The following is a 26,488-nucleotide window of genomic DNA, read 5'->3' as shown; positions in this document are numbered from 1 at the left end:
AGGAATTAAACGTGGTGTCTAAAAGACCTAAGCATAGCCCTGCCATACAATAGGTGTTTACTCAATACCACAGAAGGTCCACTACCAATGTTACATGAAGTTGCTAGATATAGATGGCTGATAACGTGTCCAGGCAATGAAACCCCGATGTCCTATTGGAATAATAAAGATAATAAGTATATTATATAACTGAGGTAAAAAAAAAAGTATACCTAGGTCTTAGAATACCTGTTCTCTGCACTAATAGAAATCAGGTCTTCTATTTACCATAGTTATAGAATGGCAGCTGCTGTCAAGCACTATTTACCCCAGAGAGCAGAGTAGCCCAAACAACCAGGAACTTACTCGGCCTTTTCAGATTCAGCTTTTCCTTCTGCTTCATGCACTGCTTTAATCTCTGCTGCCTAGATAAAAACAAACAAACAAACAAACAAACAAACAAACAGTGACCAGTCAAGGGTTCCTCCGAGAAATGAGTCCATGTATCCTATGCACCCCTCCCCCAGTCCCAGCTTCTCTCAGGACTGCAGGATGTCAAGTATCTTGCTGTCCATCAAGCCTGCTGCTCCAGAGAGATGCCAAGACATACCACAAACCTGAAACTTCAGTTGCCCTCAACTCAAGCAGGAAACTCATACTCAAATCCTCTAGGGAAGTAAGATGGAGGTAGGGCCACAGCTGCTGGGGAGAATTTATGTCTAATTCTGCACGTCTAATCTGCAGTCTTCCTCTCTCCAACAAGCTTCCTGCCTGTCTCCGACCCTCTTGTCACTTTCCTGGTCCCTCTGGCTGATAGCCACTGCACTCAGACTAAAACCAAGCTCCCCAGCGAGCCTATCCTGTAAGGTCTCGGCTTTCTTTACATCTTCAGTCTCATGTAGTACTACTTGACTTATTGTTTTTATGTTCAAACATTCCAACCTTTCCTCTTATAGAAAGTAGTCTGAATCTTTCTGTTCAGTAGGGACTTTGGGTAGTCTTACCCTCGGCCTAGATCATGAGACCCTGACTTTCCACATGCCTGCCATTCTTTAGAATTTGGTTCAGACCATATCTTTTCATGAGCCTTTCTGGCTGCCTTGTTTATAGCAGATGATATCAAGAATTACATAATCTGTTCAGAGGACCTAGATGATGGCACCATGTCCCTTTTAACCCATTAGTTGTTAACCTGAACAAACATCACAAATGGTAATTATTTTGTTTTCTTGTTATCTTTTTCCACTAGAGGCTAAGTTCAACTAAAGCAAAAATATTGCTTTCCTTGTTAACCAGAACACAGTCTGGTGCGGGCAGTACCTGAATCAGTTTCTATCCTTTTTCACATGGTTCTGTGTCATTTGCCTATCCAGGAGGAATGTAGTGAGAACACCTGTGCTGCTGCCTCCCTCTGGCTCTCCACACCTCTGCTCTGCCTTTCCCTTTCCTAATACTTAGCCTGCTTCTTACTTGTACCTACTTGCCCAGTGTCTATCTTTTCTATAAAATTACAAGGACAAAGGCATTCTCCATTCTCACTCAGTTCTCAGGCCCCAGAATAGTGCCATATGCTTGTTAATGTTTCCATAGGTGATACTGGAATTAATGAGTGGATGTGGTCTTTGTCTGCAACCTCACGTCATCCTTTGATGCTAAAGTGGCATCATGAGTTGGATATTGCAAGAAAAGGGAACATGCAGAACGTCTCATGGCCAATGGCCTCTAAGTTACTTTTGTCTTATCTATTTGATCTAGTTGACTGACTCAAATCCTGAAAAACGTTCCAGGCATGACTTGCTGACATAATAGGCTGTCAACAAATAGTAGCAATTGTCATCATTAATATCACATGAAAGCGTTGCTAGGTATTAGTGCGTAGTAACTTTCCCAGCTAATGAAACTCTGATCTATCGGGATAATAAAGTTAATAAAAGAAATCAAACTTATCTACTATAGATCTTCAGTGATCTACATCAGATCTACATCAGAGCTTACAGGATATGTAGAAATATTGCCTCATAAAATATCTCCTCATGAATTACACTTGGTTTTCTCTGCTTTCTCAGAATCGGCCTTTGCATCATGAACACTAATCTAATAAAAGTCTGAAGCAGGTGAAGGTGTCATATCATCATGTTCAAACTCTATAGTATAGACTAGAAGTCAGTGCTCTTGGTGACTAAACACTGAAACACCAATCTAGGTCTCAATTTCCCCATATTGGCCAATCTGGAATGTCAGAATAATCCTATCAGAATCATTGTTAATGTGGTGTTATTACCTGTACAAACCATGACAGTACTGACTTCAAGATACATTTACAGTCTTTTGGGGTTAAGGACAACAGATGGGAATTGTGCTTACCTGTGCTTTCCTTTTCTTCCGTACAGTACTCTCTAATGTCGGGGGTTCATCTTTGCCAATAATTTCAGAGAGGTCACCTAATCCCACCTCAGGCCCTTGCTTTAAGCTGCCTTCTCTTTTTGAGTGTATTCCAAAGAGGTCTGACATAATGTCTGTATCTCCTACGTCACCCTTTACAAAGTGGACCAGCTCAGTGGTGACACCTGGCTCAGTCATTTCTGCCCTGTCAGTTTCCATTGCATCATCATGGATCCCAAACTGGGTGGGGTCAGGCATGTCACCTAGAATCTTGGTCACTCTGATGTTCTTTGCTCCTTCTACAAGGCCCCCTCCAAACACTGTGTTCCAGAGGATCTGAAAGATTCCTCCCAAGATAGTGAAGAGCAGCTGGAAGAGGCCCACAAACAGCATCCAGAAGAAAGAGAAGAACACCTTCACCAGCTCTTTTGCACTCATCTTTTTCACGTTCCTGTACTGTTTTCTGAGGTTCTTCAGGGTTGCCCTCTTCAGAAAGTTGGTGACATTTCTCTTTGCTGAGGCGCAGGCCATGGCAAATGCAGAGGCAGACTCGAAAGACTTGTCTTCCTCCTCCTCCCCTTCAATTTCTATCGCATAAGCAGAATCTTCACCCTCCTCCTCTTCCTCTTCTGGCCGGTCAGTTGAGTCAGATTCTGAGATCTGAGATGCCAACTGCATCTCAAAGATTGTGTCCTCACAGAAGTTCACAAACAGCTCCATCTTCTCTTGCTCCCCGCCTTCATTGACAACATCAAAGATGAACTGTCGCTTTGATTCCTTCACTTGAGGCTTTTCCCACTGAGTTCGACTGGATTCACTGATCTCAAAATACACACGCTCAATTTTCTTGGCCCCACCCATGATCTCAATTCGACCCAGGTATGGTTCAAAGTAATTTAGCACACTTTCTGCTGGGTCCAACAGACACTTTAGACGAGAATCATTGGGCATGTGTTCAGAGAGATTTGTCAGTAACACTGCCACGTTGAACCCTATATCTTTGGCCGGCTCATGGAACCGCTCTACAAAATCCACATAATTAAACATGTCGTTCTCATCAGCCTCTGTACACGAAAGGAGAAAGTCAATCTCTGACTGTGTGTATTGCTTTAGACCTTCCATAGCCTTCTGGAATTCTTTTCTGGAGATGATCCCTTTACCATCTGGGTCATATTCTTTGAAGGTGTCTGAGCTGGTTAAGTCTTTAAGTTTCAAGAACATGTCAAAGAATTTCAAGATCATCTCTACATTAGTAGACGACTCAACCAGTGTGTCAACCATCTGCTTTCCAATAGTCCCATTTACCACGTTTCCTGTGAGGCAGGTTCAAAAAGACATACAAGTTACATAAATGAACCCAGGCTATCATATAGCTAGATAGATATATTTAGAAGGCTTATGTGCCAAATTGGTCAGTTCATTTCTGACCATAATGATTTTAAAATAGGAGAATAGCAAGCCACAACAAATATCCCATCAGGAGCCAAGGGAGAAGAAATCAGGGCGAGAGGGAAATGGCCACATCATGGCCTTGTTTCTGCCCTGAGGTCTACAAAAGTTTCCACTGTCAAATCTCTGGGAATATGTATGGATACATGTCATCCCTTTGATCCTCTTTGACCTGGGAGAGTGCCCAATTGGATGGCTGGGCATACACACTGGCAGCCAGGTGTGTCGAAAAGCAATGGGGAGAGGGAGAGGATAGGGAGGGTCAAAGCTTGGAGGTTTCCCCAGTTCATTCTGGCTTTCCTATTGGCATCAAATGAGTCGGTTTCAGGCTTTGTCCATCAGACCATGTGCCCCTCACTCATTTTTTCTTTTCTTTCTGAAAATTTGTAATTCCAACCAATGTCTTATGACATCAGTGTCCTGCCAGAAGGGATAATCTGTGTGATTAGTAAGGTTAGCGCTCAGACCAATTACAATTGTGTGAATGCCTAGTTATACCAAACAGCCCAACCTTCCAGGAGGGACAGAAGCATCACCACCATGTCCTGAAGGAGATCCAAGAGTTCCTTCAGCAGCTCGATCTGACTGGAATCCTAGAACAGAAACAGGAGATACCCCTGAGCTATCTGATCCCTCAGCAAAGTCCAGGGCAGTGAGCAAGGAGGGCCTGCTCTGGAAAGGTCAGGAGAAGGCTGCATCAAAGGCAGGAATGAGCTCCCTTTTCACTGTGAGTGAAGGTAGCTTGTATCCACTGCTTAGAGTACAGGAAGGCTCATTCAACAGAGCTCCTCCGCATTCTGCTTAGTACAAACGTGGCAGATACACCGACCGTTACTCAAAGCTGCCTAACAGCCCCATCCACTGCAGAGCCTTCAGGGACCTTCTCAAGTTTATTTTGTTGTTTTCTATACTGGAGAACTACCTGTCATGAGCTTCATGGTAAGCCTGTTGTAATCCAATTAGGGAAACAGTAGATTACCAACTAGATTCTCCTTTATTTTTGCATTAGATCACCCCATTTGTAAAGTTGGTGGTGATCAGGGTGCCATCTAGTCCTTAACTCCTACAGATGGCTTCGGTGTTCTGTTTGGTTTTAATTTAAGCAAAACAGGCAGAGTACTGTAAAACCAGATTTGTGTCTCAAACCCTTTGGTATATATTGGATGGTATGTGAAAAATCTCATCTAAGGGGAAATTAAAATTAGAAAACGGTGATTGCAAGAATAATCTGAAATAAGTAATACTTAATATTTATTTATTTATTTATTTGGGTTTTTTGAGACAGGATTTCTCTGTGTAGCCCTGGATGTTTTGGAACTCACTTTGTAGATCAGGCTGGCCTCTGCCTCCAGAGTGCTGGGATTAAAGGCATGAGACACCACTGGCTTGAAGGTATTTTTTTTTTTAATGCTCTCTGGGTCACACTTCTTTTACAAATTCTCTGTCTCTCTTGTAAAAGCATAGCTCTTTGCCTAGCCATTCAGTTTTCCAAGGAACTTTTCCCTACCTATTGTGTGTCACAGCTATATTGAAACAACAAGATACCAATAAAACTTTAGCAGGAAAGACTGTCAGAGCTGAGAAGAGGCTGCAGAGGTAATCCCTTCTAACCCTGAGTGTTTTATAGATGATGAAACTGAAAGCCAGAAGAGGGAAGTAACTTTGCAAAAAGTCCCTGATGAGGAGGTGGCAGGATAAGCGCTCTCCAGAGCCTCTACACCACAGTGTCATGGCTGACAAAGACTTGGACATATTACTGCCAAATTAGTAGTCCCCCCAGAACTCTCTTCCCATAAGGCCAGAGTCAAAAGGGGAAAAAAAAATGAAGGGTTAAACAGCACATTCCAAAAGAGAGGAGGCAGGTGTGGTAGCCTTGAAACTTTCAAATGTATATATATATATTTTAAATTAACACTGCAAATGTCCCTCTAATCAGTCTGAAACACATCTTGAAGTGCCCCTTTGTGTGTTGCCATGGAGAGAGGCAATCAACCACTATATATACTATTTATTCGTTCATCATAAATGCTCTGAGTGATTCTGATTCATCTTGCCAGAGAGATGGGGAGAAGGAAAGGTAGAGATGGGTAAGGAGGGGAAGCAGGGTAGGGGGCTTCTGTGGATGACAGAAACATGCAACATTTGGCAGGTGAGAAAGGTCGATGTATAGCATTTTAAAATGAAAAGACAGTGACAAGGAAGCAAAGGGGAGTGGGACCATGGAAAACAATGTTGAGGCAGTTAAAAAAAATAGATTGGTAGGACACAGGAAGGAAGAAGCTGCATTCATGCAAAAGCCCCTCTGTGATGCCACCCTCCCCCTTCCCCACCTCACCCCCATGCAATCATTCATCCCTGTTTCCCATTTTGGTCCTCAGTTCTAAGAATAAGACCTAATCTGCTTGGCTTTTCCAGCCTTTGATTAAGCAGCCACACCCACAAGGGGAAGTCCAAAAGGTGAGAATTACACCAACATTTTCAGTGATGGACTATTAGGGGAACAGGCCACAGTACCTGAGAAAGCTTCATCTGCATGTTAGCAAATACATGGAGGAATCCGACCACTGCATCCCACAGCCTACTGTGAGCCAGGCTCTGCTGGTTCCCGACACAAGGGCCCTGTAGAGAAGAAACAGCCTGATTCCACAGCACCAGTTACTCAGGGCCCATCCTAGGAGGGTATTTGACAACAGGTTTATGTGAAAGAGCAGCACTTTTCTAAGTCATGTATTTAGTGGTTTGCTATTCTCCTAAGATGCTTTTCATGCTTCCCAATTATAGGATATTCATCTAGGTGGAAAATGGGGGTTTCGCAGCTCAGTGATCGTCTTTTAGCTTTACAATGAAGAACATAGTTAACAATATAGTTAAACACTATAGCTGAAGCAGATCTGAAGGGCATTCCTCTACAACATAGTTCTCACCTTCCTAATGCTGCCTCCTGTTGATACAGCTCCCCATATTGTGGTGCTATTTCACAATTGTAATTTTGCTAGTGTTATGAATTATAATGCATATACCTGTGTTTTCTGATGGTCTTAGGTGACCCCTATGAAAGGGTTGTCAACCCCCCCCCCCCAGACAGGTCAGGACTCACAGGTTGAGAAACAGAGCTTTACCCTCTCTTTGACCATTTCTTTCCCTGAAAGGACTTCTAAAGAAAACAGGATGTTGGAGATAGTATGAAAACCAGGAGTAATCTACCTGTTGTTTTGAAGCAAAGCTACCATAAGTGCTATAACCTCTAACTAATCAAGGTTTAAAGTCTCAATAACAAGCTCTGTGATCAACTACTTCTAGGCTTTTCTTACTAACTTAAACCTCAGATATAAATACCATCTCAAATATTGTTTTTTATCAAAGACAAATGCAGATGACTTAGTTGTCCGTTTGTTATTTTCATGATAATAACATTCCTATATATGGCCTTTCTTAACTCTCCTTCATACTCTTTTTTTTTTAATTCTTTAATCAATCTCTAAATTTCTCTTTGATAAGAAAGACTTAAAAAGGGTTGCACATATTACCTGAAGAATGGAAGTCTTAGCAGGATTCCCAAGGGAAAGTTGAAAGGAAGAAATACTGCCTCCAAGCATGTTTCAAAAACACTGTTTATCCATGCTCAGTCTCTGGTCCCTAGAGACTAATACATTCATTTTGGAACAATAATCTACCCTTGGGTGGGATACCACTGCCCTTACCTTAATGAAGCTCTTCTCTTTTTATTTTGAGTTTTAATATCGTTTAAGTTTGCTACATTTTCTAGGTAGTACACCAAGTTTTGTATTTATTTTTAAGAGAAAATAAAACTTGTATGAGCCAGTTGTTTTGTGATATGGACATTGAATGAAAATCCATTTGCCTCCCTCCCTCCCTCTCTCTCTCTGTCTTTCTGTTGCTCCCTATTGGGGATCAAACCTGGGACCTTACACATAACAGGCAAAAACTCTACTACTGAGCAATATCTTTATCTAAGTTTTGAAACAGGTCTCCTTAACCAAGTTGACCTTGAACTCACTTTCTACCCGAGGCAGGTCATGAGCTTGTAATTGTCCTTCCTTATCCTCCAGATTATGTTTTTCACAGAACAGATTTCAACTCCATGATATAAAAAAGGGGCCACATTCTGAGACTTACTCTTGATTTAAAGAATACAGAGAGAAGGAAATGATGATACATGAGAAAGGGGATGAAACAGACTTCATTTTTTTTCCTTGTGTCTTCAGTTGCAGAAAACTGAAGTAATTGTTGGCATTCTTTCTCATGAAGTCTTTAAGAATACTCTCTCCATGATTTTCCCAAAAGACAAATACACATCCCTTTTTATTTACCTACAGTCTGTCTAATGAAATTAAGCCCTGGGCTTCAAAAGAGCTTTTTCTTCCACTGAACTCATTCATGTGTGGTTTGTTTGTCTTATTTATTTGTTGTCTGAGTCTCAGTATGTTGTTCAGACTATCTTCAATTCCATTTCTACAGTTCGGTGCATAACAGTTAGGATTTGAGGCATAATACACGTGATTGTTTCAAATAATGTGTGATCATCTCATATCAAATATTTTTCATCACTTATATGCGTTTTCATTTATGCTGTAAGCACTTTCATGGGAGAGATTATCTTCTTCTCAGGAACTAAGGACAGAACACAAGCTAAGTATTTTATTCAGTTAATAGATGAGCAAATATTTTATTCATAAATGTTTATGAGTTCTCTACTTTTGATAACATAAAAATGAAGCGTCAACTCTGCTTCAAAAAAAATCTTGTATAAGGCTGATGTGGCTATCGATTGGATAGCCAGTTATATCCAAATACACCATTCATCTCTCTTCACAGTCAGTAAACTGTTGCGGAAATGAATAGAAAATGTTATGGGAAAAGAAAAAACATTGGAACATTAAGACATTCACCCTGAAATCCACTTGGTATTACTTGACTTGACATTACTACTTCCATAGTAAGAAAGAGCTCAAAGATTCTGGATTTTTGTTGTTGTTTATTTGATTTTGTGACAGAGTCTTACCATGTTTCCAAAAACTAGCTTAACATTCAAGATTGTCTTGCCTCAGCCTCCCAAGTCCTGGGATTATAGGCACTTGCTGTCATAGGTAGGTTGGATTCTGTTTTTGGTTTTGTTTTTTTTTTTTAAATATCTACTAGGATATTGTTTATGCCATTGTTCTAGAATTGTATCTCCATGCTTACTGAACATCAGATATTGGTAAATCATCAGACAGCCTAGACTGAAGAATTTTAAGTTAAGTACATTGAAAGTTATCAGTCTAGAAGGGAAACAAAATGTTTTTTTTTTGTTTTTTTGTTTTTTTTTTTTTTTTTTTTTTGGTTTTTCAAGACAAGGTTTCTCTGCATAACAGAGCCCTGGCTATATGGAACTTGCTTTGTATAGGCTGGCCTTGAATTCACAGAGATCCACTTGCCTCTGTCTCCTGAGTGCTAGAATTAAAGGTATGCACTGACACTCCTAGCAAGAGGCAAAATGTAATGAGATCAATGAAGATGAAGTGTGACAACATTATAAACACATCCCACTGGGGGACTACAGACTCTAGGTTCTCATAGACCACAGGTACCAATGATTCCTTTTTCTGGGTAAGAAATAATGCCAGCATTGGGACTGAGTACATAGACCAATTACTGTGCACATCCAAATACTCTTTAGAGTATAGAAAATACAAATGATAAAAACACTGTATTTGCTGTCAACTCTGCACTTATTAGCACCTACCTGGATGTACTCTGTAAGAGAATTAAAAATTTGCTTGGTGACTGCCAAAGCCTTGGAGAAATTGTGCTGTCCAGACTCATCAATGATGTCTTTTCCTGAATAGTACCAATAGAAATCGCTGATTGACTCCTGAAAAGAAACAAGAGAGTTTAATGATTTCTCTGACTGAATTCAAGAAAGGTAAACTCAATGGACAGAAAGAATTGAGAGGAATCCCACATCTCTACACCTCTGCTGTGACAGGAGATGGGGACTCTGAATATGGACAGAGATAGCTTTCTTAGGACCTACCTTTCAAGCACACGTACTTCTCTACAAGAAGAACATATAAGGAAGACACACAGCCTTTAATACCTGGGAGACTATGATATACAACATTCAAAGAGAGCCATGACCACCAAAAATAGCAGTGGCTGTCATCCAAATAACTACAGTAACAGCAAAGAAGTTGTTGCTAACACTGCAAGTAACAGATGTTCTCAGCAATTTTTGTATATCAAACATCTCAATACTTATCACCACTCTGAGGCAAAGTCCTACCCATCATACAGGTGAGAGAACTGGACCACAGGGAACTTAAATAGATTATTTCTGATTCCTAGGATGTGGTAAAACCAGGAGGAGAAATCCATTAAGGAAAAAAAAAATCAGGTGGTTTGTCAACACTAACAATGTAAAAAACATATTCACATTCTTACCATAAACATTTTTTTCCCTCATAAAACCATCCTCCTTATTCATAGGCTATTTGATCATTCTTGCCTAAGGTCCCCAGCTCACCTGCAGACGCAGAAGGTAGTCCACAGTGCTGATGATGATGTTCACAGTGGTGGTATTGCCCATCTGAGTCCTCAGGAAGTTCTGAAAGTCTGAGAGCACCAGTACTGGGTCAGAACCTGGGCCCATTATACCAAAGGGAGCCAGGCACGCCCTCTTAGCTGGGCTTAGAAGTGGCATACAATGTAGCACAAGTCCCATGCAGATACTATACTCGGAGCCTTGCAGACCCTGCTCTACTCTGAGCCCTACCAACCTGGTGACATGTAAAATAAGATGAGACCTAATAGGTGCTATGGAAGGGCTGGTGATTCTGGGAGCAGTTTAGCTTTGGTGACACTAAAAAATGGCAGCCATTAGTCTAATGGTCATTTTATATAGCCTCTCTTATTAAGGTCTAGATGAATTGGTATCCTTGAGAATGTGGTGGTTTGAATGCTAATGCTCCCCTCCCCCATAGAATGGCTCATATGTTTGAATGCTTGGTGACCAGTTAGTGGAACTGTTTGGGAAGGATTAGAGAGTGTGATCTTGTTGGAGGAGGTATATCTCTGGGAAAGGCTGTGAAGTTTAAACCATGCCAGGCCAAGGCTCACTGTCTCTTTGCCAGATGCTTACAGATCAGGATGTAAAGCTCTCAGCTACTGCTCCATGCCTGTTTGCTTCCCACCATGATGATCATGGACCAACCCTCTAAAACTATAAACAAGCCCCAAGGCAAGAGTTGCCTTGGCCATGGTGTTTCTTTGCAGCAATAGAACAAACAGTAACTAAGACAGAATACAACTAGTTGAATCAAGTGGAATCCACTGAACTGAATGAGTATTATGCATAACAAATGCTGTTTTCCCTTGGCAAGTCAGTTATTTCCACTCACCGCTGTTATGTCCTTCACAAAGCAACTGCAGGAATCTAAAGAGGTCTTGTGTGAATTCATCATTCTGCAGCACCTTTTCACCTTGAAAAACATAATATGCACATCAGCATTTGCAGGGCTTCTCAACAAACTACATCTTCTAATGCAAATGACACCAAAAATGACAAAAGGATTCAGAAAGGGACCTTCAGATTAATGTTGCTAAACCCAATTAATTGGGTTTAATTAATTGCAGAGTACACAGCCCAAACAGTAGACTGTTTAGCCCCAAGACACATCTGTAATGAGACCAACTAGGACAGCAGCAGCTAGTCGCTTCCAGCCCATGATGACCCATGCTTTACAGATGGAAGGCATTTCTCTAATTAAGCATCAAACTGCTAGGTTAAACTGGACATGGAACCACCCAACCCAAGCTGTGTCTATGCCAAGACAATTAAATCCAGTCCCTTAGGATTTGTACACATGGTAGGAACTCAGGGCAGAGACTCTCACTTACCCCGCTCACGAACAATGACTGGCAATGAGGGAAAAGAGAAAATACAAAGTAAGAAACCCATAAGAACTGTAACAAACGTTCTTTAGTTATAGCTAGCTTCATGAACACATCCAGCCTGGATGTTGGCCTTAGCAAAGCTACACACAGAAATGTATTGCTCAAATGGAGCAAGTCTTTGCAGACAATGAAATAGCATGCAAAGGCTCTGATCAGAAAGAGTTGAGATTTCAATCAGGAAGAGGAAGACCTTGGCATTCGTTAGTTGACTTACGTGTCCCTTCTTCTGTAACCATCCCCAGGCCTTCAGCTTTATTCTGCCTCTCAAATGCATTCAAATCAAGGACACTTTTAATCAAAAGAAAACAAGGTTCAGGGCTAATCAGTTATACTGGGAAAATAGATTTCTAATGTCAGTGTATCTACTAAGAATATTTTGTTTCATTATCGTAAGTAGACCAACATATAACACCATGGTTAAAAGCCTGAAATTCCTTTGGGTTTGTGCCAAGCACTGAGGTTTGTGGATGTAAAAATTCACAGATCTTGTCATATGTACAGAGAACTGGTGATCATTATTCACTTTGAATCCTTTCTCATGGATGAAGATTTGGAAAGCCTTCCAAAATGAGGAAGAGATGAGTTCTTTCTGAGATGTCTTAAATCACACTCAATGCTCATCTTTTGCTTTTAGCTCCTTTCTCTAAAGATCACAGGGAATTGGAGGAGAGAGCAAAACTCAGAAGACTTCAAAGGCCACACCCTTTTATGGTTCCTTGGTTTTTGAACCCTTTTTGTCCAAAAATTAGTAGCAGCTAAGATTAAGCCTTCTATATAATGGTGTCTCTTGGTGTTCCTAAACTCATGAAAAGTTGGCATTTGTTTTTGTCCCCATTTTCCCCTACCTTCCTGGCTACAGTCAAGTTTTGTTGAGGCAGGAAGATCCAGTACCACCCAGGCTGGGAATGAGATCACAGTGCTGTCAGATTACTTCCAAGGAAGGCTTCTTTTGTTTTCCTAACAGTTTAATTCCTCCTCTGATCTGAGAAGTCTTCTGGAGCATAAAGTTTTATAAAGATGTATAGGTGAGCCCATGAGAACTCTAAACATTAGCCTTAATTCTGCCATTGTTCAGAGGAGATGACTGTAAGGCTACAAAGAGATTGGCATTTTTTTTCTTTCTCTTTATGGAGTCATGACTTGGTAATTTTAAACAGGAAAATTTCTGTTCCTATCTTGTTTTTTTTTTCTTTTTAAGTTTTTAAAAATATTTATCTTTGTGTATGAGTATTTTGCTTGTTTGTATGTTTGTGTACCATGTACATGCCTAGTGCCTATGGAAGTCAGAAGCGGTTGTGGCATGTCCTACAACTAACCTTCGTCCTCTGCAAAAACTACAAAGACTCTTATCCCTCTGCTCTGACATCTCTCCAGGCCATAGCTTTGTTGTTTTCCTCATATAAAAAAGAACATGTGTGAGCTGGAGAGATGGCTCAGAGGTTAAGAGCTTTGGCTGCTCTTCCAGAGGACCCTGGTTTCATTCTCAGTACCCACATTGAAGCTCACAACTGTCTTTTCTGTAACTCAAATTCTAGTGGATCTGACTCCCTCACATATACACATGTGTATGCCAAACACCAAATGTACATAAAAATAAATAAGTTAAAAAAATTGAAAAGGTGTGCTTAAAAACCCCATTTTGCCATTTTGCTATTTGGATTTTGCTGCTCTGGATTAGGGGACAGGACAAGTGTGGAGGAGGTGAATGTAGGAAAAGACGTTTGGACTGTTGCCTTGAAGCTTTGGTTTTTAAATTGGTGCCATACATTTTCAAGTCTCACTTTAATCCCTAAATGCCCATGTTGAATATTTTTAATTTTCCTGCTGCTTAAGTATATTACAAATATGTATTATTTGTATAATAATTAAACCCATCAAAAACTTCCGTGAGAAATCATCCTGCAATTAAGCGTGTGTTAATTGTTCCGCTGTGCTGTCATTGCAAGTGAGTTATAAACAAGTTTAGGAGTTCCAAGTGCTGTTGCAGACTGAGAACTCTTAGAGACCTGGTGGAGATTTCAGAAATAATGAAGGACTCAGTTGCCTTGATTCTGCCATCCCTGAGTCCACAGGTGCGATTCTATTCTCTCCTCAATGAGTCAGGCCTGGAAATATTACACTTTCTTTTCCCGAGAGAGACAATAAACTAATAGACTGTTAGTGCAAAAAAAATTCTAGAGCAAGAACAGGGATTATGCTGCAGCTCAAATAGTATCCTTGTTGCCTCAGGGTATAATATTTACCCAATCAAATAAGGTTGGCAAGACTATGAAGTCTACTGACAGGATGTTGATCCTTCATATTCTCAAATAGTAGACATGTTCTGTCTTAACTGTTGATACTTGGAGGCAAATGAACTAAATAATTTTAACATTGGTTTCTTTTAGAATGAGTTTCAGATAATTCACAATACATAGAAAGTATAGAGAAGGACACTTAGAAAAATGTCATTTCCTTTTAAAAATGAGCCGGTATGGTGGCCTTACGACTTTTGTATTTTTATTCAAAAGTGGGTTCAACTATGATGGATAGCTTCTACAAATGGGTAAGATCAACTGATAACTCAATGCTTTACTTTTTAGTCTGTATCAAAAATTTGTTCCCATGCCAGGATGGACCTCTGTCAAAATGGATGTCTCAAAATATATGCTTACCAAATACCCATTCAATCTCAAAGGATTGTTAGAAGAAAAGATTACAAGTTATCTCATGGGTCTAAAGAAAATGGCCTCCAGGCAGAGTGAGGTATTCCTCCTCTTTGCTGTTATTTATTTGGCTTCACTTTTGGGGGTATTTATGTTTGAGGAAAAACTTATAGTATATGTTGAGCATACGAAATAACTTAAGGAAGGAAGGAAGAGAGGGAGGAAAGGAAGGAGGAAGAGAGAAAGGAGAAGGAAGGGAAGGGGAAGGGAAAGGAAGGGAAGGGTGGAAGAGGAGGGACTGATAGACCATAGCACTGGAAAGGATGTTTGTGGCTAAGAGAGAGTAACATTCTGTCTCTGAATGTTCTTGGACTGTAACCCTGAAGGCTAGGGACCAATATCTACTTTCTTGGATTCAAAGGTAGGTGACTGCTGAACCTTCCCAACAATTCCATGGTAAGCTAGCTGAGTTTGTATACTTCCTTCTGTCCCCTCTTCTTTTGAATTGTGATGTTTTAAGAATGCTGAGTGCTTTCCACATTTTTACCTGCAAGACTGCATAAGACCAGAGAGGCTTTGAAAGAATCCAGCATCTTTTTTCTCCTTTAAGTAATCTAGCATTTTCTGCAAAGGAGACACAGTTTAAAGTGAAGCAATAAAAACTGTCACAACTGATGATCTTCCTAATACTGCTGGAGAAATGGCAAATCTCCTGTAACAGAAACATATGAAAGCAGACTACGGGCCACATATCAGAATTAGCAGCATAGTTAAGAAAATATAACCTCCACACCCAGAGCTCAGGGAGCATTTCAGAAGAGGCCGAAAGATTGTAAGAGCAAGAGGACCAGGATGATAGCTCAGAGACTATCTTCTCTACAGCACAGGGAAGCAGCACCCATGATATCTCAACAGTAGCTTGCCTGTAGAAGGCCTGAGCAATAACACCACCTGATGACTTGCCAGTCTGTTTTGGGGAAATCTCCAAAGTTCTCATTTCTAGATGAAGAGCTATGGGCATTTAGTGACTACAGGCAATTAATGAGAGAGAGTCAACTTTCCCAAGGATGAGTCCCATGATAGGTTAATCCAATACCAAGAGGTCAGCCCTAAAAGCATACATTTGGGCAACACTAAAAGGACTCAGCAGATTGTATTTATATGCTTGCATATAACAATAATAATTAAAGAAAATAAATTCGCATGAGTCAAACCATCTACTTGAGGAGTGAGATTCTTTTGAATAAAGGCTCGTTATTTTCACTATTTTAGCACAGCATAGTAGACTTTTGACATTCGTTGGGTTTATTGTTTAAGGTATTTACTATTTGGAATGGGTGTCAGGGCAGTGACACTGTATTATTTAATGTTGCTAAGGTGTAATTCTTGTTTATAGGAACAAGAGCTCAGGCCAGTAATGGCCCTGGTTAAAAGCACAGACATTTTTACTTTGTTCTCTATGGTCACGGTTATTAGGAAGGAGGAATTTTGTGTGACATAAGCTTTTGTGTATTAAAAAAAAGACCTTGCTTCAAGTTAGCTGATGTGTGGTAGTGAAGAAAGAAGAAAGGAAGTCATAAAGAAAAATGACAATTCCTGATGAGAAATTTGCTTGGGAAGATTTAAAGACTAAGAAAACATTATATGTAAGGTCGTTGTGAATTCAGAGACTCTCAAAGGCTCTGGGATATGCCTTTATGAGTGTCAAAGTTCTACTTGACCTCTGCTTTCTTGTGTGCAGAGACGCTTCAGGTCAGTGGCTCTCAACCTTACTAACGGTGCGACCTTTTAATACAGTTCCTTACGTTGTGGTGCTCCCCAACCATACCAATTATTTTCATTGCTACTTCATAACTGCAATTTTTGCACAGTTATAAATTGTAATGTAAACATCTGGTGTGCGAGCCCTCTGGGGTCATGACCCACAGGTTGAGAGCCACTGCTTCAGGAGATACTCAGGCATGTCTATCTGCTGCCACCTGTTTCAGTTCAGACACTGAGTGACTAACTAGCAGCTATCAATGCTGTCTGTCTGTCTCATTTTATGCTCACTGGCATGTAAGCTTCGAGATGGGAGGTTTTGGTATTTTATTTTGTAATCTGAGAAATTGAATACAGAGCCTTGTTCAAGCTAAGCAAATGCTTTGTCACTAGGCTGTATCTCCAACCCTTGATTTTATGAGACACGGTTTCACTCACTACATAGCCCAAGCTTGCCATGAATTCAAAATCCCCTGGCCCGAGCTTCTCAAATACTTTGTGTTGCTCACTGTAGGAACCTCAGCCTTTACCGCAGAACCAGGCATTGTCAGCAATCAGCAAATAACTGCTTAATGAATAAGGAATAAGTGAATGAATAACAGGTTGTGAAGTACTCATGAGGTTTCTCATGGTCAAGCGGCTCACAGGTTAAAGGGCTAAAATAAACTTCAGGGGCTTCAGAAACATTTTCTGAGTATTACTTGCAGTTCTGCAGAAAATCTGAGGGAAAATGCAATTTTTGTTCCTTTTGCATGCAGACTCCTGGCTATTGTTTTTATCTGTGTTCTCAGCTACTCTGACGTAATTGGCCACTAAGGACAAACACCAGCCAGGCAAACTGTGGGTAGCCCTCTTGGAAAAAATTAAACTTCATCAGTGAGAATTGTCAATGAAAGTACCCCAGGAACTCTTCACCATCCCCCTCAGGCCCCATTACCTGTTGCACACCAGCATTGCCTCCGTTCAGAATGGCAATCCCTAGCTTCAGCGTCTCCACCACCATGGGGCTCATCTCACCTGCCAGGGTGAAGATTTGATTGAATGGCTACCGGAAGAGGTGGGAAATGATACCTACTGGGTTTTCTCCAGGCTTGCTAATGTGACTTTAGGGCATGGTGTGTTATCTCTCCGGTAGTTACCTAGGGTCTCCCTAGAAACAGGGACATCACCTTTGCTGGCACTTATCATCTGAAGGACCATCTCTGCAGCACCACGCTCATGCAACCGAGCTTGCTGATAGAGTGTTTTCTGCTTCTCCATTTCCTTCTCCTAGGAAAAGAAGTCATATAGAAACATTTTTGCTCTCAGCCCCTCCAGTGTCCTCATTCCTACCTTCTGCCCATGTTCCCCTTGAGAAAATACAATGTGGTGAAGTAAGCTAAGAGTGAATCTTTAGTAGCCCAAGAAAGGCAATGCATATAATTTTGGATAAAACAAACCTCTAAATTTTATTTCCAGACACAACGTAGCTTCCCCATAATTTACTCGCGCTTAATGATTGGTTTCCTACTCTTTATGTTGATAGGTAACATAGTGTTTTCACCTTTGATATTATAAAGAAACCTATGATTATTATTATTTTTTAATAGCGAGGAGCAGAAAACGGAGCTTTATTCAATGTGGCCACATTGGGAAGAGTAGTGGAAAGATCCAGTGAACCCTCTCAGTCTTAGTCTTCATGGTCCTAGTATGAGGGCTAGGTTTACACACCTAAACTGTTCAGGTCAAGGTCTGGACAGTCCACCATCACTGCCTCAGCTCCAGTCTCTCCTGCATGGCCATCTGATGAGCTCTAAGTCTCTCTTCTGAAGACAAGTTCCTCCAGGACTCTAGCTTTCCCATCTCTGGGATGAGATTCCTCACAAGCCAAGATTTAAATGTGCTTGTTTTCAATGCACTATTATACGGGGAACATGCTTGGGGTAGGACACCTGAAAATATTTGTCAGAATATAAGAAATGTCCCTGCCTTAAGACTGCAGACACATTCTGCCACAGCTGGTTGCCAGAACTGTCATTCTGTGCATTTACTTTTATTATATTTTTTGGTGTTTTGCCTAACAAAGAGCACAGGAACCTAACATTGTGCAATTTTTGGAGTTTTGGGCTTCTCTACTGCCTTGAAATAAAAATTACTATTAACTTGTATTTATAGACTAGTATAGATCACTCTGATTTTTCATTTTTGCTTATCTAAATTTGTTCTTCTACCTTCTTGTTACTACAGTATATGGAAAGTAGAACATTTCCTGTGGAAAGATTAATAATACTAAATATTGATTCACATAATTAATAAGGCAGCAGTTATTCCTTAACCTGTTATTTTATAAATAAAAGACACAGAATCCTGTTAGATTTTTAATAAGCCTTGATACACTGGGGCTGGGCAGATATTAACTCTCTAAGCTATTTTGTCTGCTTCCGAGCCAACCCACCCATAAATGCTTGCATCTGTTTTCCATTCTGGCTATTTCTCTTCATAATATCAATCTTAAGGGAAAGCTGCTTCGTACCACACATTTCTAGTTCACACTCACCCATGGTATCCTTTCTTCCTTCTTCTTCTCTCCTTCTCGTGGTCTCCCTGCTACCCCCTACCCCCAAGCCTACAAACCTTGGCTTCGCCTACCTCTCCTGCCCAGTCCAAGCTGTGAGCAACTTTATTTAGCCAATCAGGGATAATTTGGGAGGCAAAGTTTACACAACATCATTTTGGATACGTGAGACTTTGCTCGTAGAACAGTAGAAAGGCAATTAACATTTGAATACATAGGGTAGTTCCGGATCAACCCCAACAATTTCCCATCAGAACAAGTCTAGTTGGGAGTGAGCATTGCTCATGAGCAGGTTGCCTGATCCTTGTTAGTCACACAGGCAGGGAGCAGAGCCATGGCTAGCCTTGTTGACTTGGATACCATCAGCCTCATAAGAAAATGGTGGTCACTATTCAAAAGCCCCAGCCTATAGGCCAGCAAAGGCTTTGGCTCTAATCTTTATGTAAACTCACTTCAAATGTTTTTTCTTTGTCTTCCTCTTCTTCTTCATCCTCCCCACTCTCACAGCTCTGGGTTTCATGGAACAGAAAAAGGAGGAGAAAGAAAACCAAGTTACAGGGGAGTCTAATGAGCACAGCCCTTCTGTAATATTTCACAAGGGCAGGGGATAGGTTATGATTCATAGACTCCTTGGTAACCAAAGCGCCTTGTAAAACTAGGAACATTCTGATCTTTGCATGGCTACATTCTACTTTAAATGCTATTTCTGCAGTTACCAAGGGGTTAAGGAACAAGATAGAACACAGGGCTGGTATAGCCAACAGCTTTAAGCACAGATATGAATCCTCTTCTTTGGAAAAGTTCTAATGTAAATGAGAATCAAGGAATCCAAGGAGCTGTCCCTATTGAGACAGATATCAGAGCCATGGCAGCAAGACTGGGCTACCTAGGATGTAAACCTTAAATTATGTGTTTGTACTGGGGCAACAGAACAAAGCAACAGGAGTTCCTGTTTGCCAACATCTGTCTCCACCTTCCTGAATGTTTTTCTGTCTGTGGACAGTTTCTCTGTGTAAAGCATTCCAGAATTTGTGAAATTTCTGGGTGGTATTCCTTTTGTCACTGTGGCTCCTTCTGGGACATTAGAACCTTTTCCTAGTGTCTCCTTTCTGCACATGGATTGAAGTACCCGATGGCTCCTGATCACTGAATGAAGATGAAGAGGTAGTCTATGTTTCTAGGTCCCATTTAGCCTTGGAACTGTCCCATGAATCCAGCCACAAGTAGCCACTATTTCTACCAAGTCTCAAGGTGTCACGCTTATGGTGCATGACTTGTGGAGTGCCTAGGTCCTGTGTTGTGACTAAGCACCAGCCCTCCGCTTACATGGCAATTGTACATGCCCACAGAGGTCTTACAGATAGATAGATTATGACAAAGTGCTGAAAACCCAGGTGTACCTTGGCCATCATGCTGGCATAGGAGGTGTACAAAGGATCATCTTCCAATTTGCTGGAAATAACAGAAAATATTTAACAGACTAATTTTTGTAGCTAACAAAAAAAATACTAAAAACCATGTAACTTTCTAGTTAAATGCACTAGTGAACTAAATAGCTACATTGACTCTGAAAAGCTGAGTTAGTATTGGCTTGACATAGAATTTAGAAGGAGAGTCACAATTTTAGGCTGTTTAACCTTTTGTCTGTCTTGTATGACGATGAGAAGCCTGTCCTCTGCATGTTTCCTGGTTGCCATGAGCAGAGCCTCTCCAACCCTCTGAAGTTCCTCCCACCCTCTACTGACCGCAGAGGAGCAATGTGACTGCGTGTCATCCCTGGCTTCTGGGAAGAGCAGCACAGCGATGCTGACCTCCTCTCCGTGAGTGCATTGCGGCTAAAATGCAGAATGATCTGGTGAAGTGGGTCAGGCTGTTTTTCTGCCTCCTCTTCTTCCTCCTCTTCAATCCTGGGAGATTTCTACACAGGATAACATGGACAGATTTTAGGTGCAGATCCCAGCACATGCCATACAATGTGCATACAAATAAAGAGAAGGCAAAGCGCAAGACACAGGCAACATCAGAAAAAGCAGAGATAGGAAGCAGTCTACCAGATGCTTATTTCAGGGTAGGAGTCCTAAGGATGCAAGGTTGGGATAGACAGATATACCTCCCCCAGCCAGTCAAAGACACATTCCAATTTCTAAATTAAATGAAATAAAAGAAAGCAAATGGCTGACCACTGGAAAAGAGCTACACACTCCAATCAGCAGAAGTCCCATGCAAGCTGTGGGCACCCCAGTTCAGGAGGGACACCCTGCTGTCATTTTTGAAATTGAGTCCCTCTAGATGATGCATGGAATTTCTTCTGGAGGGCAGGCTAGAGATAGAGGTAAGATAAAAGTCACGAATCTTTGGGGCTATGTGAGATTCAGTTGTATCATTTTAGATTTAACCTATCAAAAATGTGTCTCTTTGTTTTAGCTTCACACTATGTTCTAAAGTTTGCATTGTTGTGCAAAGCTGTTATCTAGGAGCAAGACTTGGTTTCCTCTTTTCAAGTCACTTCTCTGTTTTTGTAGAAAGGGAATTGATGTTAGAGGCAACAGTAAAATTTTCTGGCAGAGGACTTCAGCAGGGTGGATGGTACTTAGTAAATCAGTGAGAACTGCAGAGGCTGTGTGACTGGTTCAGCAGCAGAGAGCTAAGATGCCACTTGCTGCCAGCCTCACACTAATCAGGAAAGTGGGAAAACAAAGACAATGCCTTTCTCACCAACAGGAATACGTGGGGGAAAGTAAGGGACCTAAGGACAAAACAGGGAAGAGAGGTTTAAAGAAAGGACAAAGACACAGGATGACAGGGAAAGACAGAAAGAGAAAGACAGACAGAAAAGAAGGAATGAGAAACAGTGCAAGATTAATGCAGAGAGAAAATGGGAAACTGAAGTGGTTAGGAAAAAAAAAAAAAGAGATCCGCACACTGGCCAAAGAAGACGAGGGAGGGCTTCTCCTCCCCCTCCCCCCAGAGACAGGGCGGGGCTGCCCCTTTGTGTTCCACTTGAAGGGTTTCAGAGTGTGAAGTCTGTTAGAGGCAGTGCATGTCAGATATTTGAAGGGCCAACACAGAAACGTGAGGTGCAGGAAAGGGGGTTATTTAGAAGCATCTTCTCCAAAGCAGAGCTATTATTATGGATGTGGCCGTCTTAGCAGGAGGAAAAGCAGGACAAAAGGACCTCCTGCAACCAACGGTGCTCAAAACTTAACTTGGCACGAACTCCCCAAGACACGTTAGTTGTTAATGGCGACAGAGATAGGGTGAGGGCATTATTAGCACCTCTAATTGAAATTTCATCCTCTGGCTCTTAGGACCAGTGGCAGCATCACCCTGAGAATTTACACAGTTAGTTCTTTTCCAATTGACACTCCATGCGCATTCTCTGTGAATGCCTGACTCACACAACGTACACAAAAAGACAAATACAAAAATCAAACCCATTCACGCCCGTATCTCCTCCCAGTTCACTCAGTACTTACAGCCAAATCCTGTACTAGTTTCTCTTCAAAGGAATACGCCTCTGTTTCTATCCAAAATCTCTGATAGCCATGGAGGAAGAGGTTAATAGAGCGGTGCCTGAGTAAGGAGGGGTAAGAGGGGGGTCAAGAGAGTCGATGGGACTCCTTATTTTAGTTTGGGTAGTTAGTGGTTAGTAAGCAGGTCAGACTTTTTGTACAATTCTCATCTTCTGATTGGTCAGGGCAGTCAGTAGCTCATATTGTACCCTGTAACTATGTAATTCATAAACACAGAAGTACCTTCCGAGTACCAGTCAGAGCAAAACACAACATCCCCATTTAGTTTTACTGGGTCTTTATCACACTGCCAATCTAGCGAGAAATGGCTAATTAGACCAAGCCGCAAACCATTTGCCTCAGATGGCAGTTTAGTCATTTGTTTAGATGGGTCATCTGTCCAGGTAATACAATGGAGATCGTGTTGTAGTTTAGTGTCAGACAAACTACAGTCTTCAACTGCAGCTTTCCCACCTTCCCCTATCCAAGAAACACCTCAGTCAGGGGCTCTAGCGTTTACTTAGGAAGGCAAGACCCAGGCATGCTCTGCCACGAGCATGCTTCCTGTGTGCCTCTGAGATCCCGGCTGTGCTCTGGTGTCTGGCTCATGCCACTTCCTGTAGCCAGGATTGACTTCCTGGAAAGTCAGCCATGGACGCACAGCCAAGTGTGAAGGTAGCATCAAGATGGGACAAGAATAAAGAAAAAAAAAGAGCGGCCACTAAGTGTTTTGGAATAACCAAAACCTTGCTGTCTCCCATTAAAGTCTGACCAATCAGAATTTTACTTTAAAAGAAGAAGAAATTGTACAAATGTGTATTCTTATGGCAACATTAAATCATGGCCAAGAACGGAGGCATGTGCAAAGAATGAGCTGGTGTCTTCCGGGTTACGTTACCATTAAAATGGGTATTAGTCTGTCATACTGAGTTTTTTCATTAACCTTTTCCAGCCAAACATGTTGAAAGGTGGTCAGGAAGAAATTGTTAATTTTGTGTCTGGAGAGAAGCATACAGGGTTTTCTTTTAAACACTGACATCAGAGAAGCAGCATCCCTATCATCAGATAAACCTCTTTTAGTCCTTTGGTTTGGAAGATCCCATGGAGCTTAGGCCACCACAAGGTAGGAAAGAGGAGCTGCTTCCACTGTCACTGCCTCAGTGAGTTGGTTGCTAGGAAATCACCTCACTGTCCTTCATGCTAGACAGGAACCTTAGGCAACTGTTCTAGAGCAGTTGGCTTAAGGATGGCATGCCTCATTACAGGAATTTCATGGACATACTATGACATATACAGGTGTAGGACTACTGAAGGAACGCTGAAATAAGAATGGATGGTACCAACATCATTAAGGAAAAAAAAGAAAAAGGCTTTTTGTTGTTGTTGTTTGAGAAAAGATAACTTCTGCTTGGCTGGCCTGGCCCTGGACAGGTGTTTTCAGAGCTGAGTTCTTCAAGGTTCATCCTTAGGCAGGGGGCTACTGACAGGAATAGTGAATGTTTTCTGGTATTTTCATGATTTTCAGAAAACAAATAAAACTCTTGCACACTTCTACAGTTTTAAATGGATTATCAGCTTCACTTTTCCATCAGGACTTCAGCATCCCTGGTACCTATGGCTGGCTTCCATTTTCATCTTCTTATTCATTAACGTTACTTAGAGTTGCTCCATTCCCCTCCAAATAAAGCATCTTTTTTTTTTTTGGGGGGGAGGGCCCTGCTGAGCAAGTGTTTATCTCAGAAGCTGTGATTTCTTCATCTTCAAAGACCCTAAATGAGAAGACTCACTTGGTTCAAGGCAAGGGATGGGATATTCTGGATAAATGAGGGCCAAAAAGCTACCATTTGGTGAAGGCAAAGCCAAGCACAGGATGATCCCTGGCCTCATATTCTAAAGAAACATACTAATGTATAGGTCTCAGAATGCTTTTTTCCAGGTCTATTGTCTTCCATGATCAGGAGAAACTGTTCCTAGAGACTCGGAAGTTGATAAATCAAAGGTTATTGAGTCACCAGCTTTGTTGATTGGTTATAGACCTGCTCTCACCTTTTCTTCAGTCTGTCTTCATAAGGAGGAAGTTGTCTATTACCAGACATGCAAAGGCAGCCCTAGCAGTCAGTACAGGCCTCTTACTGCTATTTCCATGGTGGAGATCTTCAGTGCCTTCCAAAGGGCATGCATTGAAGGCTTGGTCATCAGGCTCTGCTGTTACTAGGAGCTGGAAGACCCTTTAGAACCTGAGGTCTAGTAGTAGGAAGAAGGCCACTAGGACCCTTCCTTGAGGGGGATAGTAGGGCCTTGTTCTACCCTCTCTTTCTGCTTCCTTTCCTCTGTGAGGTGCGAAACTTTGGTCTCTCTCTCTCTCTCTCTCTCTCTCTCTCTCGCACACATACTCACCCCCTAATGTACTGGCTCACAATAGACTGAAAATGCTGGCATCAAGTAACCATGGACTAAACCTACTGGAACCATGGACTAAAATAAACCTTCTCCCTTTTTTTTTTAAGTTGATTTGCCTCAGGTATTTTGTGGTAATGGAAATCTGACTAACACAGGTTACCTTTTCTATCATCACAGAAAATAAGCTGCACAGTTTACAGAAAAAAACAAACCCCCAACAACTTCACATAATTTTTTACTTCAAAGTTCAAAAGACCAAGATAAGCACACTGTGCTTCTGGCTAGCCTCTTAAGGTATCTCTAGCCTTTCTTCCTTTTTTGTTTTCAGACAAGGACTGGCTCTATAGCCCAGGCTGGATTCACATTCATGATCCTCCTCCACCTCCTGAGAGCTGGCATTACAGGCATGTAATCGAGCTAGCCCTTTCTTCATCTTGACAGTAGGTAAGTCCACTGTGATGAAAGGTTCTCAGGTTGCATTGCTGAAGAACAGTAAATTTTGTCACATCACCTAGTGTCTGAGCAGGGAAGGGTTGCTTCGCTTTTTGATGAAATTTGGGCTAAGGGGTTTTAGGAAACAGCTTCCTTTTCCCAGAAGACTTTATGTTCTCACAAAGACTTATCTCAGCAAAAGCAGAGAGCCTCATAGTACACTGGGAGTCTGTGTGGGCCCAGGATGATGAACTCTCACTTGCTTCCATACTTACATTGATTGCCTAGTAGACCGTTATACAGTGTAGTCTGCAAGGCGCCATGAGGTAACTTCTATCGTTAGGATCAAGGGTAAGGACCATAACAGAGCTCAGCTGTGGGAAGACACCATAAGTCCCATCACTGGCTCACCTGGCAGAAAGTAATGGTGGAGTACCTACCTGGGCAGATTGTAGAGGGGAGCCATCCTGAAACAGGCCACCACTGCCCGTTTCCGTTGCTTTGACAACAGTTTGTGCCATACAGCCTTTTTGGACCTCAAAGGCTGTTCCACCTGGAAAGAAATCGCACAAGTAGGTGCACAGGAGGCCTATCTGAGTGGCAGATTGAGTAGCTCAGACATCTTAACCCTGGAATAAAATTTTGATTTTGGAACTGAAGTTAGCAAAAATGCACCCTCCCGGCAGTTATTTTTGAGTGAAGGTCCTATGCCTTCTTCATTTTTCCAAATGTCACTAGATATTTATTGCTGCTTTACAAATGGCAAGGAACTGAAAAAAAAAAAAAGTCTTTTCAACTCATAGTAAGAACTTGTAAACAGCACAAGGAAAAGCTAAGGGGACGACCTCTATGAGGCACCAGGCAACACTTGGGGTGATGTGAGATGACCTTTGAGGGTAGCCTTTTGCTTCAAGAGGCCTCCTGTAATCGAGAGCTGAGGGTAGGGAAGAACTTCCCATCCTCCAGGGCAGTCTTGCTTACACACTCCTCAGAGCAAACCTGCAGACCTGCTCCAGGTGGAAGAGGGCCGCTGAAATCCTCTGCACTCGCTCCACCGTCTTTTCCGGATTAGAAGGCTCTTCATTCCTCAGAACATCTTTGTAGAGGTTCAGTTGCCATTTCACAGCTGGGTCATCAGACTGAAAGTTGAAGCATATCCATGAGGTGATTGATTTCTGTACCCGTTGTGCTAAGACATGCTTTCAGTCCTATGAGGATTTCATATAATAAGACTCATTTTTATTATACTTTCTCCTGCCCTCTCCTTTCCCTTCCCTCCCTCTCTTATATTTAAAAAAAAATGTTATGTTGTAATTAATGTATATGACGCATGTGTCTGGGTGCTTGTGGATGCCAGAAGAGGGTTCTGGGTTCCCTGGAGTTAGAGTTAGAAGTAGTTGTGAGCTGCCTGATATGGG

General features: G+C 41.6%; 1 protein-coding gene across 1 annotated transcript in view; it reads right to left on the bottom strand.

Annotated features, from left to right (window-relative positions):
• Positions 1–26,488, bottom strand: part of Ryr3 (ryanodine receptor 3) — a 530,745-nt gene that overhangs the window by 20,121 nt on the left and 484,136 nt on the right. Inside the window, exons 73-90 of the mRNA XM_055599056.1 lie at positions 26,078–26,209; positions 25,511–25,623; positions 22,203–22,299; positions 20,538–20,644; positions 20,127–20,178; positions 19,179–19,235; positions 17,342–17,441; positions 17,110–17,189; positions 14,959–15,035; positions 11,981–12,054; positions 11,710–11,727; positions 11,211–11,291; positions 10,337–10,425; positions 9,557–9,685; positions 6,325–6,429; positions 4,322–4,403; positions 2,344–3,674; positions 346–404 (exon numbers count right to left, since the gene is read on the bottom strand). Coding sequence (XP_055455031.1) covers positions 346–404; positions 2,344–3,674; positions 4,322–4,403; positions 6,325–6,429; positions 9,557–9,685; positions 10,337–10,425; positions 11,211–11,291; positions 11,710–11,727; positions 11,981–12,054; positions 14,959–15,035; positions 17,110–17,189; positions 17,342–17,441; positions 19,179–19,235; positions 20,127–20,178; positions 20,538–20,644; positions 22,203–22,299; positions 25,511–25,623; positions 26,078–26,209 — 2,783 coding nt within the window. The remainder of the gene's footprint in view (positions 1–345; positions 405–2,343; positions 3,675–4,321; positions 4,404–6,324; positions 6,430–9,556; positions 9,686–10,336; positions 10,426–11,210; positions 11,292–11,709; positions 11,728–11,980; positions 12,055–14,958; positions 15,036–17,109; positions 17,190–17,341; positions 17,442–19,178; positions 19,236–20,126; positions 20,179–20,537; positions 20,645–22,202; positions 22,300–25,510; positions 25,624–26,077; positions 26,210–26,488) is intronic.

Source organism: Psammomys obesus, unplaced genomic scaffold (assembly GCF_907164565.1).
Source record: "Psammomys obesus unplaced genomic scaffold, mPsaObe1.curated_primary_1811, whole genome shotgun sequence".
In the NCBI taxonomy this organism is placed as follows: Eukaryota; Metazoa; Chordata; class Mammalia; order Rodentia; family Muridae; genus Psammomys; species Psammomys obesus.
The sequence above is the reverse complement of the archived record's forward strand: the minus strand, read 5'-3'. Positions and strand labels throughout refer to the sequence as shown.